The sequence below is a fragment of the Protobothrops mucrosquamatus genome, unplaced genomic scaffold, assembly GCF_001527695.2.
Source record: "Protobothrops mucrosquamatus isolate PMUCROS unplaced genomic scaffold, P.Mucros_1.0 scaffold_29, whole genome shotgun sequence".
NCBI classification, from domain to species: Eukaryota; Metazoa; Chordata; class Lepidosauria; order Squamata; family Viperidae; genus Protobothrops; species Protobothrops mucrosquamatus.
Window position 1 is genome coordinate 171,215 of NW_015386105.1, and position 15,625 is coordinate 186,839.

The following is a 15,625-nucleotide window of genomic DNA, read 5'->3' on the forward strand; positions in this document are numbered from 1 at the left end:
CTAAAGATCCCTGGTGAGTCTGTTCTTTTTAGTAACTAAAGCTAGTTCTCAAAGAAAACTTGTTATATACAAACCAGCATACTTTAAATTTTACACAATTTACTTTTCCTTTTGCAACATGGGAAAAAAAATAGGATCCAACTGAAATTAGCCTAAAACTCAAACCAATTTTATTGTTAAGTTGGGAAAGGATTCTGATCAAAGGGAAAATCAACAGTGAGTTCCCACAGAGGCAAATGTGGACATTTCACGACGTATTGTACTAAAAGGGGACAGTTCAAGCTCTGTGGTGTATTCATTGTCATTATCATCACTTGTTACTGTAGAAGACTTCTGAATGCACTCATCACAACAGCAACAGCAGCACTCCAAGACAGCTCGGCTGAATGGTTTACAAAGACAGAAGAGGAGAACTGGAGTCACACAAGATTTAAAGAACAAGAGAAACTGACTAATCAGATGGAGAAGGTCCATAGTCTGCTGAGATACCCCCGTGGACATGTAGGCAGTGACAATATTGCAAATGTTTTCTGGAATGGTGCAAATACCATACAAAATGGTCAGCGCCACAACTGTACAATTCATTTGGCTTTCCAGCTGAATCTGCCGCTTGTTTCCACGGGTGCAAGCTTTTTCCACCTTTCGGATTTTCCTGGCAGTCACCAATGAGCAAGTGATGGTAAAAAGTGTCGGTAAGCAAAAGTAACATCCAAAGTACCACCAGAGCCTTGCACTATCATATGTAAGTGCTAACACATATATTGTGTCAGGTAAGTGGGGAGAGACCTTGACCACACATCGTTCCACAGGTGGATTCCCACTAATTTCAGAGTTTTCTTTAGTCAATTGGCGCAGAACCACTTCAGGAAGAGCCAGCAGTAAAGCTCCAATCCATATCACAGCCAGTTTGGCTGTTGTGGATGTGCAGTTTTCAATCATTTCATAATACATTTGCACGTTGGTGGCAGCCCGAAATCGGTCTATGCAGAGGGCACATAATGTGAAGGTTGTTACTCCAAGAGACGCTACCTGGATAAGGAGGAAAAATAAATAAATCAGAATTTAGATACGAGGATGGTGGGATATGCACAATTTGATACAGAACACAAAATATCTAGATTTCCAGAAAACTACCAGCCTAACCTATAAATTTGTTATAGTAGGGTAATGTCTCTTTATTAATGCAGCACTTCCTTTAATTTTTTATTTTTATTGAAATTTTTCTTAATAGAATATATAAATTAAAATAAAAGCAATTGGGAAAATAAGGGAAAGAGGAAGAAGAAAAGTCTGGTGGAGAAGAAAGAGGGAAAAAGCAGTGACTTCCAACTTCTCATGCAGTAAGTTGCATAGGTGCTTTTTCAAGGATCTTTTTCTTTGTTTTGCTTGAAGACCTTTCCCTTCTCATTCAAGAAGCTTCTTCAGTTCTGACTGAATAGTGCAGTGGTGACGAACCTATGGCACACGTGCCAGAGGCAGCACTCAGAGCCCTTTCTGTGGGCACACACGCCATGCCCCGGAGATGGCAACCATCCCTCTTCAACCAGCCGCTGCTAACTCGCTGAAGTCCCACATGGCCAGATGCATCCGAGCACCCATGCGCTCGCTGGCCTCTGTGTGCAGGGGCCGATGGTGTCAGGCAGTCTCACCTTGCCCTGTGACAATGGCACCCCCACCTTGCCTCACCTCACCCCATAGGACAAGCCTCCTGCCCACTGCCCCACCTGCCAGAGACCCCCTGGATCTCCCCCAACCCTGCCCGGCCCCCACTGGCGTCCCTCCCCACAAGCAACATCGAGGTGATCACGCCCACCTTGGCCACACCCACCCAGTCTGCCATGACCACCACAGCAATGCCCACTCAGTGGACCATGCCCACCTGGCACCCACCGATAAATAAGTGGATTTTGGGTTGCAGTTTGGGCATTCGGTCTCTAAAAGGTTCGCCATCACTGGAATAGTGGATGAGAAGCAAAGCTTCTTCAAGCAAAACAAAGAAAGTCCAGTTGCTTTGGGACAACCATGATCTGGATGACTGAGAATCTCCATAGACAGTAAATTACATAATAAATTTATAAACTCAAGTTTTAATTTCTACATAATACTGAGTATTAGCCATTTCTATAACAACCTATTTTAATCATCGCAACCCAAAGTTAAGAGTTTTATTTTTATTCCTCTTTTGAGCAGAAAGTCCAGAAGCGGTTTCTGAGTAGAAAGACAACTAGATACATTCTTTTCCTTAATCAACAATTTACTTTCCCATCACTGCCAGTTCCAGCACTTTTTCAATCCATGGAGGACTTCCTTTAAGTGACATGTATATCTTCCCTTCCTCTGAAAACCAAAATAATTAAAATAGAAATGGTAACTGCTTCAATATATTAGGAATTAAACAAAGGTGTGCCAAAAACTCAGAATAAATCCGTAATAGCATTCTATTATAATTCATTTTCAATCTGATATCATGATCATTGGGATATATACTTAAATAAATAACATTGGATAGGGAGCCAGCCACATGTCACAGTTTGTACAGGATGCATCTTGGTCCAATGAAAAGGTATTACCTAAATTGAAATTAAAGCTGATTCTATTCTGCCAGCAGCAGAAAACCAGTCTAATTGCATTTCTTTTTTTCAGTTCATGCTCTGCTGCTATGCTCCTTTGGCAAATTATCCTGTCTCTGTTAAAAAATGACCTAAAACAAGCATCTACCATCAGATGAAAGTAAATTCCAACCAGGAGCTATTTAAAGAACACAGTGCTACTTTTTCCCCCGTTAGATCATTAGTCCGTTCCACAGAACATCATCTGTTCCAAAAATGGGCTACCTTTTGGCATCCAGGGTCTGAACACAACAAGGGGGGGGAAGGAATCGAGGACTACAAGATGAATAGAATCATATCACACATGCAGATAAGGGTGGGCTTGGGGAAAAAGGGGTTTGTGTGTGTGAGTGTGTTTGCTGCTATGTTATCCATATTTTCCCACCAAGAAAGGCCAGGAAATTGTGTCAGCTTCATGGTCAGATGGTTGTAAAGGATGCAAAATGAGACTGTGGGGACTCAGACGGCCACTACGAGTCGGTAGTAATTAGCAGATCTCCAGTATTTATGGGAGAGAGGTGGTCCTGTAGATAGTCTGGCCCTAAGCTGCTTAGGTCTTGAAAGGTCAACAACAGCTCATTAAATTGTTCCCAAGGGGCAACTTGCATTTAGAGCAGTTCTTTCATTTCCCCTGTTTGCAGTATTCCTTGCAGCTGCTTGCACAGGCAATCCCTGATAAAGCACCTTGCCTTTATCATAATAGGTTGAAATTCAAGCATGGCTAACAGTCTGAATGGTTCAAAATTACTGTAGGTTGGCATATTATCTGTAGCTGTATGAATATATTCTTTGCTACATCTATTCTAAGTCCAACTTTCACAGGGAACAAAAGAACTGGATTTTACCAGCTTGATAACTGCACTTAACCCGAAAGGCCCAGAATTAGGATAGGAATTAGAATAATAGAATTGGGACACTGGAGGTCTTCTAGTCCAACCCCCAGCTGAAGCAGGAGACGTTATACCATTTTAGACAAATGGCTATCTAATCTCTTCATAAAAACCTCCAGTGATGGAGCACCCACAACTTCTGGAGGCAAATTGTTTCATTGGTTAATTCAGGGTTTACCAACTGGGAGTGCAAGACAATATTCCAGGGGGTGCAAAAACTTGGGTTTTCACAATTATAATGTATATGCATAATTTGTTGCCATTATTTTGAACTTTTGTTAAGGGGTGCGAGAATATATCAGAAGTGTTCTAGAGGTATAGAAAAGGTTGGGAGCTACTTTGTTAATTGTTCACACTGTCAGGAAATTTCTTTTTATTTCTAGGTTGGCTCTCTCCTTCATACGTTTCCATTCATTGTTTCTTGTCCTGCCTTGCTTTGTAGAATAGGTTTCCTCTTTTTGATGGCATCCCATTAGATATTGGAAGACTGCTATTATGTCCCCCCTAGTAAGAGTATTCCCATCAATTTCATGAAAATGTGAAACAATGTAGGGCACATAAATAATCTCATAGGTCAATGACACAGGTGTCAGATAGTTTAGTTGCACTACCTTCTATGTGCATCCAAACAGGAAGCTGAAACAATGCCTCTACCATGGCCCAGAGGAATACCATGGCCAATGCTACTGAAGATTGGTAATAGTATTAGCAGGGTCATATTCCTTGAATCTAGCCTCTTGTGTAGTTATTCATTAAAGTCTCAGTATCATATCCTAGATGGCACTCCACTTGAAGTAGGGTGGGATGTTTTATCCAGATGTATCTTGCACTTTAAGACTGTCACCTTCACTAAGAACGAAGGATTGGAAGACTGGCTTATAATTATAAAAATGCTCCCGGTGTAGGAATAGTGTTTTAACTAAAATCAGTATGACTGCCTTCTTTAAAGAGGAGGGAATACATCCCTCATTCAAAGAAACAAGAACTCCCTCGGACAATTATATATATATAGCCCCAACTTAGCCAAAATTCACTAGATGTTGTCTCTCACCTCTAAACATACCTTCCTCTGTCCCATTGAAATATAGTACCGACACACCAGGAGTGAGCTTAAATTTTAGATTGAGGATTCTGTTGGGATGTGAATTTCATATGCACATCTGGACCTGCAAAACTGTTTCAAATGTGCTGTTATTACTCTTTGAATAGTAAGTTATTGAAGTACAACAGTTTTCTTTTTCAATTTGGCACCCTCCATACTTTCTAAATATCAAAGGCGTTTGGTGGCACCTTTTCAGACTTACAAATTTAATTAAAAGGCATCACTTTTGTGAAATACAGCTACAGTTAATTGAAGTTTATAGCTTTCAATTAAATTTGAAAAGGTGCTATCAGACACCTAATTTTTGGCTGCCACAGACTAACACATCTCTTCTCCTACAATCCATACTTTCTAGGAATTTGAAAACTTACAGTACAATCGGACAACACGGAGGGAATCAGATTGGGGACAAAATAAAGTTGTCAGTACTGTTGCCTTTTCATATTTAACAATAATGTCTGACATCATTTATTGTGTAAATTTAGAAGGGAGTTTAGTTCCAAGCAAGAACATCTAGAACTAATTTCTACAGCAGCAAGATAACAAATGTAGCTTTTGTTAGCCTCAAAACAGTGCTGAGTTCTCTTTTCTGCCAAGTCAAAGACAAATTCCTTTCTGTTTTGAAATTTCACACTCAGGATGTAGGGCAGATACAAATGTTTGTGGACCACTTTTAGTCAATGCCAATATTACCTCTTTTCATTTGCAGGTATAAAGAAAGGCATATGGAAAATGATCCCGAAACAACCATTTCCAATACCAGGATGAGCAAGAAATAAAGCTGACTATTTGACCAACGTCTGATGGGCAAAACGCTTGTATGCATGTTGAGAAGCATACATGGATCCTGAAGTTTTGAAGAAAAAAAAGGATTTAAAATGATCAAGTTTTATTAGTACGGAAATTGTCAAAGTTATAATTTCATGGCTCACTGAATGTGCAGACTTGCATTAGAACAGGGGTAGGCAACCCAAAACACTCAAAGAGCCACTTGGACCCTGAAAATCTTCTCAAAAGTCGGGGGTCGTCTTATACGCCCAGTCGTCTTATACGCCGGAAAATACGGGTATTCTATTTTATTCCTTTACACATGTGGTTTGGCATATTAATCATCAAGTTTTCTCTTCCCCCCCCCTCTCGCTCAAACTCTATATTTTAACTGGAAAAGTTGGGGGTCGTCTTATACGCCCAGTCGTGTGTGTGTGTATATATCAATCATAAAGGTAAAAAAGGATATATGCAGTGCTATCTTCATTTTAGATGTCAAAAGGGTCTTTCTCTCTGTCTCTCTCCCTCTCTCTTTTTCTGCCCTTGGTCTGCCAGTCCTCTTTCCCCACTCTCTTTCTTTCTCTCTCTTTTCTCTCTCTCTCTCTCTTTCTCTCTCTCTCTTTCTCTCCCCCCCTCTCTCTCCCTCTCTCCAATCTTCTGCTCACCTGGCAAGCTGGCTTCAAGCTGTTCTCCAACAAGCTCAGGGGTAGGCAACCTCGGCTCATTTATGACTCATGGACTTCAACTCCCAGAATTCCTGAGTCAGCATAGCTGGGCTAGCTAGCTCCCTCCTGCCCTTCCTGCTTCCTGCATAGATGCAGCAAAGGGAGGAGCCCTGCCCAAAAAGCTTTTCAGCTTGTCGGAGAACACCGTGAGTCTACTCTCTTTTACACACACACACACAAACACAGAGAGAGACAGAGAGAGAAGCAGGGAAGCGCAAGTGCCTCTCTCTGTCTCTGTCTCTCTCTGCAAATGGCAGAGGAGGCTGGGAGCCACAGGGGAAGGCTCAAAGAGCAGCATGCGGCTCTGGAGCCGCAGGTTGCCGATCTGTGCACTAGAAGTTCAACCTGTTTTCAGATCCACTTTGACATTTCTAGGAATTCAAGTATTTTGTAGGTTTATTCCACTGGGCAAAAACTTCTTCACTGTGAGAAAAGAAGATGAATATAACAAGAAAATTTCATTGGTTTTATTTGTATATAGTTTTTTCCACAGCAGTTATATACTGCTCAAATCATCAACTTTGGGCAGCTCAGAATAACATAGGCAAGAACAATCATGTCTCACTTATTTTTTTATTACCAAAATGTCCATGCTCATAATGGATAAAATCCAAAGAAAGGACATTCTCTGAAAAATGCTGAATGAATCACTCAGGGCTTCAAAACTTTGCTGAGCACAAATTGGCAGAAAAGAGTCACAGAAAACTCTACCTCTTCACACATTTTAAAGTTGCCAAGGCTGAAAAATACTGCCTTTAGTTAGTTCTAGCTGATTAACGTTGTAGTCTGTATGGATGTGGGGAGTAGAAAGGAATATCACTACCACACTGCTGTTTAACCCTGCTGAGCTAATGGTATGATCCACACTTATACAGACAAGAAAAATATGGTTTAAAAAACATACAGCGAGCACATTTTAAAAACACACAGAGAGCACTTCATGAAGTTTTAACATTATTTATGTTAAACCTCTTGTTATTGATTTATTGCATGATTTACTTCAAATCAGTTGCAAAAATAGGTGAAATGCAAACCACTGCCTTAAGAATATTAACTAAGGTTAAATTGGATTAGTGAAGTTCTATGCTAAATGCATGTTTGTAGTGTAATAAGCTGATTAACCTGCACATTCATAAACTGATCCTGATTATTAAATGATATATCTCTAAAATTGCTGTATATTTATTGTCAGTAATATATCATGTACCATAAATGTGAGTCAATAACTGAATTAGCATGTCATTAAATAACTAACTTGTCACTTTAACATTACTGTTAGTTTAACACACATGCTACTATGTGGCAGTGGCACCAGCTTTGTAAGAACTAAGCCATCACATCATTATTGTGAGTTCAGTCCTCCATCCTTCCAAAGTTGGTTAAAAGAGGACCCAGATTGTTGGGGGCAACATGCTGACTCTGTAAACTGCTTAGAGAGGGCTGTAAAGCAGTATGAAATGGTATATAAATCTAAGTGCTATTGCTATTGAAATGTTATCACATTTCTTGTTTGAAATTGTAGTCCATGATATATATTGCTGGTTAATTCTAGAAAAAGCATGGTTTCAAGAGTGGACCTGAGTAGACTCCCTGTAGTTACTTTAAAAGGTGAAAAAGCAGTACTGCTGTGCACTACATTATTGTATGCTATTTCAACAAACAGCAAAAAGTCTGCCCAATCGTTCTGTTGATAATTTATATAGCATCTTATATATTGTTCTATTATTGCATTTATATGTTCAGCCGCACCATTGGTACATGGATGAAAACCGGAACTGAGAGTAAAGCACTTGGCCTTAAATATTCCAAATATTGTCTCTATTTAAGCGTCAATTCAAGGGAGCAGCTCCATGAAAATTAAGAGCATTAATACAAAGAAAACATATTTCAGAATAAATGAAACAAGCAAATACAGGTTTTCTAATTTCTTATTAATTTACAATATGTGCTTTCTGAATTATTTCAAAGTAATATAAATTATATTTCAATCAGGATGGACTTCATATAATATGGCTTTAAATTATTGATTAAAAGCCAATTCACAAATATAACATCAAAAAAGAGGTTCCAAATTAAAAATGAACATATGGCAAATGAATATAATTATTCTAACAGCAAATTAAAATTCCACAATGCATCTGGAAATTAAATTGCTGTTACATAATTTGTTCATGTTTTATAGTAGCCACATGAAAATTAACAGAAAATTGAGTTTTAAGTCTTTAAAGAGATTCAATAAAATCCTTTCCATCTTCAGTGGAAAAAAATTAACAAATATTAATACAAATTTTCCTCACAGTTACCAGGATGGTATCAAAAGATTCATGCTGATCATAAACCACAAATCAAGTGCCTTAATACATATTTATAAATTCATGGCATGCAATTAAGTTGAAATCTACATTTTTCTTTTTATAAAAGGGTAAACTTAGCCAGCACCTTCAAAGTTCTTTGTTTAGATTTACAAAGAACATGGTTTCAACATCAGCTGCAATGTTATTTTAGTTTCTTCCTCATGTTTTAAGATCTGGTTCAGTAGATTTATACACTTGAATTACAATTTCATTGAGCAACCCCATGAATATAATGTACAGTACTAGATTAGTGGTGGAGGGATGCTCACCTTTGAAAGTTCTTTGGATTAATCTCTCCCTCAGTGGTTCCTGTAGTCTGCAATTTTTCTGGAAATCCTTTCATGCTCCCACATCATTTGAAGGTTTTTCCATCTCAAAATGCATAGCTAAATGTCTATGGAAATTCTCAGTCATCCAGGTCATGGTTGTCCTAAAGGTGTTTTTTGCTTGTTTTTATTTGAAGATGAGAGTCAACAATTCTTTAAAAGAATGCACTTTGGGATGAACACCCTTCAAATGGTGCGGGAGTATGAATGGATTTCCAGAAAAAATGCAGACCACACAACACAGTCTTTTCAGCAATTCCATGAAGGCTTCCCACCCATTTGCACTATTCAGGTGACCCTGAAGACACAGACAAGAAGGCCTTCAAGTGGCCTCAGCGACTCTCTAAAACAATGCTAATGACCAGCTGTCTGCAAGGATTATAAATCCTTCCATTCCCCACTATCCAGTCAGAACTGAAGAAGCTTTTTGGATGAGAAGCAAAACATTTTCAAAGAAAGACAAGAACATCTTGGAAAAGCACCTTTGGGACAATTCTAGAAGAAAATTGTATTAATGAAGAAATAATACAGAAACGTCAGACTACAATGTTATACCTGGAAATAAGGTATAAAGTACCCCATTGTGCTTACTTCTAAGTTAATTTTAAATTTCTTGGAGCAAATTACATATTGAAAAATAACATATACGCTGCTAGCATTATGACAAGGGAATGATGAGTTGATGAGATGGCTCCATTGTTTGTAACATCTAATGCTATCTCCTTGCTCTGAATCATAATACTGTTTTTAATTGTAGAATTTTTGTTTATATTGCTATTTTACAGTTTTTATTGTACACCTCCCCAAGTTAAATTGTGTGAGATGGATGGCTATATAAACATGAAAAATAAATGAAATAAACAGATCACTTTAATGATGCCTTTACAATAGACTTGCCATCAGCCTTTGTATGACAATGATTACTTAATAATCTTTTTTTTAAAGACCTTACATTTAGGTTGCAAGGTGATTCTTTAAGTTGACTGTTCTGCAATATCAAATTTAACAGATTTCTCTGTATCATGAGAACGTATATCTGAAGATGGCAAAAATTGCATTTTTTTCTTCACTGTGAAAAAAAACTCACCTAGTTTGGAAAAATGGAAGATTAATAGCATTATCATATTCACTCTCATTTTCAAGTAACCTGAACATTGAAGAAAAAAATCAATGGCAAGTCATTCTGAACAGTTGTCAAGAATACTCCAACATGTCCATAAACTCACTGAGACTTAAACTGAGGAATACTTTTTTTTTAGAAACTATAAAGTCCTCCAGAGATTATTGAGATATAACTCCCAGCAGCTTTCATTATTGCTGATGCAAATTGAGGCCTTTACAGTAATGCTTGTAATTCATCAACCGCTAGAAGAGCACAATTATCCTGCTTTACAAGGGATTAGAACAGGGGTGTCAAACTGGTGGCATGCGGGCCAGATGCGGTCACGCGCAGGCCACGCCCACCCCAGCTCTGCAAAGGCAAAAAAGTCATATGTCACATGACGCGATCAAGTTTGACACCCGTGGATTAGATGAACATATGAAAGATACATCAACTAAGGCTTATTTACCTTCAAATGTTCAGCGATAACAGGCCTCTGAACAATACATGTTTGGGATTAAAAATAGGGGCACATCTTATTTATATAATGTTCTAGGACTCTACAAACATTACGATGGTGAAATGTTCTAAGCTCAAAATGGCCATTGTCAGTGTTCTTAGTATAAAACACAACATAGGTTACGAGAAATTTGCTCCAAGTGTGAAACAAAACATGGCATGAAGAGGCAGTAGTTTGAGCAGGAACACACAAATCATTTTTTTCTTTGAATTGTTCCAACTATGAAATAATTGTCTGGAATTTTCCAAGCTTGGAACAAAATACATCTTCTATGTGATGCATATCTCTACTCCATTTTTTTTCATTTCTTAATAAAGCCATTTATTATACACTATTGAACATGATGCTGCAATTGAACAGCATGATCCAGCATGCTAATATGTTTTCACTATTGGACCTGTACTTTAAAAAGTTCTTAACCCAACATAAAAGAATTTTAAGCTTACATATTAATTTAAGCTATTACAACAAGCTCAGTGGTGAGGAATTCTGTTCAGTGAAAATGAGAAGTGTCTCATCCCTGCTTTAACCCCAATATTACTGTCAAGGTAGTAAACCTCCAATATAAACTGACAGGTTGTTACACTGACGTCTTAAATTTATTAAATGGCTCTAGGTCTGTCATGGAAAAGGTCATGTTTACTCCATGCTCCTGTGTTTTATGGGAAGTTCTACAGTTAGGGGTCATATCTTACAGGCAAGCTTTTAAAGTTACAAATCAAAGTGATTTATTTGGTCAATGTATTTCCACAATATTGCACTTTCCACTATAAGAGGACCAGAAAAAAAATCCACGCCTTCTTTTCCATTTCCTGCCATGCATGCAATTTAAATACAATTCAGGAAATAATTTCTTTGCCTGATTAATGGACTACTAGAAATGGGACTTTCTAGGGGACTGCAAGCATCCTATTTCCCTTCATTTACCCATCTGCTGCTAATTAAATGAATGATATCAAGCATACTGTCACATGCATAGAATCATTCCACACTATCAACCAGATTTAATGGTTTCTTTTTTTCCAGGAAATAAATAAAACAGACAACTGAACAGTGGAGAGGAGTCTGTCCAAGCAGGATAGCAAAATATCTGTTCCCTTGCCCAAAGCCAAGGATTTAATCAAAACCTGAGATATTTAAAAGAGTAAAACAAAACAAAAACAAAGCAAGTGACCCAAAACCAAGTTAATATTTTAATATTTTTAGTTTGCTTGCATTTTTGTAATTTTAATCCATTTTATAATTGTTACTATATGTTGATGTAAACTGCTCAGAGTTGCCTGAACTGTGAGATGGGTGACAAACAAATTTGATAAATAAAAATAATATTGTTAATATTGCAACAATCATGTTTGTGGCTTTCATGCTTTTACTCTATTAACTTTCACCTGTAGAAATGAGGTATTTTCTTCTACAGTAAATCTGATAAGATATGTAACAAGGATATTATATTTATGCATACAAGTTTGGATGCAAACACTTGGATCCAACAAAGATTTGTTTAACTCCATCAATTGGCCTACAATATTTGGATAAAAGCCAATATACAGTTTCAACACCCTAGTAAGTTGAAAGTTGGAAGCAAATGTTCCAATTTATAATGCAACTTATTTCATAAAATAAAGACAAAGGGCTTATATTAGTTATACCTAATCATTTCTCATTTGTAAATCAAAAAGCAGTGAGAAATGTAGAAAGACCATTTTTAACTTTACATCATCTCTTCAGTTCAGAAAATATTATCTATTGAAGGTTGCACAACCCTTTTTGATTGAATAAAGATTAAGCAATCTAGTACCTTGCAGATGTTTGAAATTCCAGCCACAATCAGCTGCAATCAGCATAGCCAAAGGCAAGGGAGAGTAACAGATTGCATGCCCTTGGAATAAATTACTGGAGTTTGTAAAACAAGAATGGACAATGCCTACACCTGAGATCTTTGGAACAGAGCCAAATATCTAAACATAAATCTGGCCTCATTTAACTTATATTTGCACTGCATACTTCTAGCAGAACTAGCTAGCAGACTGAGAAAGAACCATACCACAATCAGATAAATAGTTCATGTCTTGAATTTAATACAATAAATGACATTATCAAGGAAAAAATGCAAAAAGTGAAAGTAGACACACCAGATGTAAGGAAGCAGGGCATCCTCAATTTCTAAGGATCAGGTAGAGTCAACAGATCTTAGGTAATTATTTGCAAATATTAAAGACCAAAGCAGTGGGATTCTGATTCCAATTCATTAAGAAAGCATTGGGCCCATGATCCCAATCTCATGAGCCTCTATGAAACTACAGATCGGTGACATTTATTGTTACTTACCTCAATGTAAGGTACAATTTTGCAGGAGAAATCATCCAACAGCCACTTTTTGGTGAGTTCTTGGAAGATCACCAGAGGCAGGCAGAAAAAAATGATAAGGAAATCCCAAAAGGCTAAGTTGGCTAGCAAAGAGTTGGAGATGCTCCTCATATAGTAGTTATGGCAGACAATGCACATCACTGCCATGTTCCCCATTATCCCAATGCCAAAGATTATTACTGACAAACACATGACTGCGTAGGCACCATAGGACTCCTGAGTCAGCGGGTAAAAAGGGTTCTTTACATGAGATGGTTGGAAGGTCCCGTTTCTGAGGGTAGCAGGTACCCTTCCTGCCATGTGACTGGTTGAGCCATTCAAGGGTAACGCCTGAGGCACAACATTTCTCACAACTCCCTGAAAGGGAGTTATGTGACTATCCACTGAGATATTGAAGTCACTGATGTAGTGCCTGTTCTTGAAAGTTTTACTTTTTTTTGCTCCTCTTGTATCCTGGGACTCCCCAGCCCCACGCTTGCGTCTTGCGTATTTCCTGTGGCCAATTCCTGCTGAGCTCTTCTCCCACTCTTCAGCCTTAAAAGCATTTCTGGTCCTCAAAACTACAGAAGAATCTTGCCTCAAATGACTTTCGCCTCTTTTTTCCAAATGACCCCCAGCCTGATGCACACCTTCCCCATCCTTGACAGTCTGAGTGTCCCTCCGGTCTTTGCTGGCATCACTATAATCCTTCAGTGGAGCCCAGCCCTTCTGACCTCCAGCTTTAGCCTGGAGTTTGTTTACATGCTCTTTGGGTATGGAAATCTCAGGAATCCCATCTACGTGCCCCACACCCCAAGCTGCTTCTTGCTTGTGGGCCGCTTGTTGAAGTACCGGAAGAGCCGGCTGGCACCACAATTCACACTCCAGACCTTTTCTGACAATACCATCGCCGTTTAATGTTGCTTGGGATGTTACCTGGGCAAAGATAAACAGCCTGACCATGTGCCAAAGTAAGCCAAATGTTTTGAGAAGATGCATGGTTAGCGAAGGACCTGGTACCTCCAACCACACCCTTATTAACAGTTTTTGCCCAAGGTGCGAGGGCTGCCACTCAAATGCATTTCACCAACCTATTCCCAAGCAGAAGAAAGGTGAGAAGTGAGCCAGAGTCTCTTTTGTCGATAAATAACCCTGATTATTTCCTGGAGAGGTACCATGTTCCAGTCATGCCCTCAGCACACGGATCCGCCGTTTCTAGAAGGTGTGAATTAAAGATGAGGAGGAACTAACCTCCTCCGAAGAAAATAATAAAACCGCGAAATAAGAAATCCCCTTTCCGGGCGGGAGAATTTTCTTTTGCACCCAAGTTAACCTTCGCGGAGAAATCAAGGAAAGTTGCATCAATCGCGGCTTCGGGATCGCGAAGAAAGATCGCCGCTGGAGATACACCCCCCCAGCCTCGCTCGGCGAGCGCTCCGCCTTTCCCAGCCGCTGTCGCCTTGGGCTGCCCCGTTTCGCAGTCCTCCCAAGACTGCCACTAGCCGCTCGCCGGCATCCGAGGTACGATCCTTGGGGCAAGGGCGGACGATCGCGCCATGGCCTTCGCCCAGTCCTCCGGGGGCGCAACGGAGCTGTCTTGGGCACTTTCCCGGAGGCAGGTGAAGTGCAAGGAGTGGCTGGCCCTTGGGCGGACCCGAACGAGAGCTTGGCGCCGGTGGTCCTTAGTGGCTGAGGCGGGGTGGATCGCCGGCCGTCTCCGAAAGGGAAAGAAGAGGGGGCTCTCTGCTTTGGAGGGAGCAGTTCGTCCCCCCGCCAAAGGGGAGCCCACAAAGTTGCTTCCAGGGCCAGCTGCGAGCAGGTTGGGAGCAGCGCCGCTCGAGAGCCAGCAACAACTTGTTGCTCCTTCCGCCCTACCTACGCCTGGCAGCTGGGCACGAAAGGGCAGCTTCTGAATCTGCGGGCGGGAGAGAGCCTCGTGCGGGGGGGGACACACGGGGCGGGCGACGGTTGTTCTGCCGCGGGCCGGGGGAAATCCTGGTCGACTCCTTCTTCCCTTTCTCTGGCTGCCTTTGCCTCGGGCTCCAGAGGCAGGCAAACGGCTTCCCCTGGCGGCTGCAGCTCCGCTAAGCTTCACGCCACATCCACTCGCGCTTGGTAGCCGCTTCGAGTAAAGGTGGGGAAGGGAGGGAGCGGGAGAGGAGGCTGGAAGTCGCCGAGTGCGCACGCGCCGCGCTTCCCTGGCTTCGGGCAGCTCGGCGCTTCTTTCTCTTGCTAAGCGTCTTCGGAGTATAAGCGGGTGGGGGCTGCTGGAATCTCGTTGCTTTCTTGGCTGTTAAGACAAAAGCAGGACATTTCTCGTTCTTGTGGATATTTGCAGAGGCGTTTCCTCCCCCCCCCAAACACACCACCGGGTAATAGAAGAGCCAAGCGCACGTAAAGTCGAGCCCGCCCCGGGGCGTAATTGCTCGATCCAATAACGCAGCAAGGCGAAATCCCCGGGACCTGATGCGCGCGCGCTCGCTCGCAGCCTGGAGCGTGAGAAGCTCTTAGGTTAATTAAGGCAAGATTCGAAAGTGGTGCAGAAGAGTCACCTCGACGTAGAGGGAATTCCCGGTCCTTAGTATGTACACCACGCCTGCCGTACTCTCTGCTGGACGTTGCTGGCTAGAATGAGTTAACGGAGCGGGAGTGTGACAGAAGTACATCGGCTAGGAATTGTAACGACAGCTGAGTTCGCATAAGCGAACGTTTGCAAGTCTCGCTGCTACATGCTAAACTCAGTTAGTGTTAATTTCGCCTAGGGGTTTTCTTTAGATCGAAAGGCTGCACCCGATCCTGACCGAAATCGCGATAGCTGTAGTAATACAACGCAATTAACGCAGGTCAGAAAGGACTTAGTTACTACGTTTGGTCAATGCGTGT

The 15,625-nt window shown here is 40.7% G+C and overlaps 1 protein-coding gene across 1 annotated transcript; it reads right to left on the minus strand.

Moving 5' to 3' along the window:
* Positions 1-210: 210 nt before the first annotated feature.
* GPR37 (G protein-coupled receptor 37) lies at positions 211-13,096 on the minus strand. Its single transcript, XM_015832528.2, has 2 exons — positions 12,725-13,096; positions 211-1,029 (listed from the first exon to the last, which is right to left on the minus strand). The coding sequence occupies exons 1-2, from the start codon at positions 13,061-13,063 to the stop codon at positions 211-213; spliced, it is 1,158 nt and encodes a 385-aa protein (XP_015688014.2). The 5' UTR covers positions 13,064-13,096.
* Positions 13,097-15,625: the final 2,529 nt, after the last annotated feature.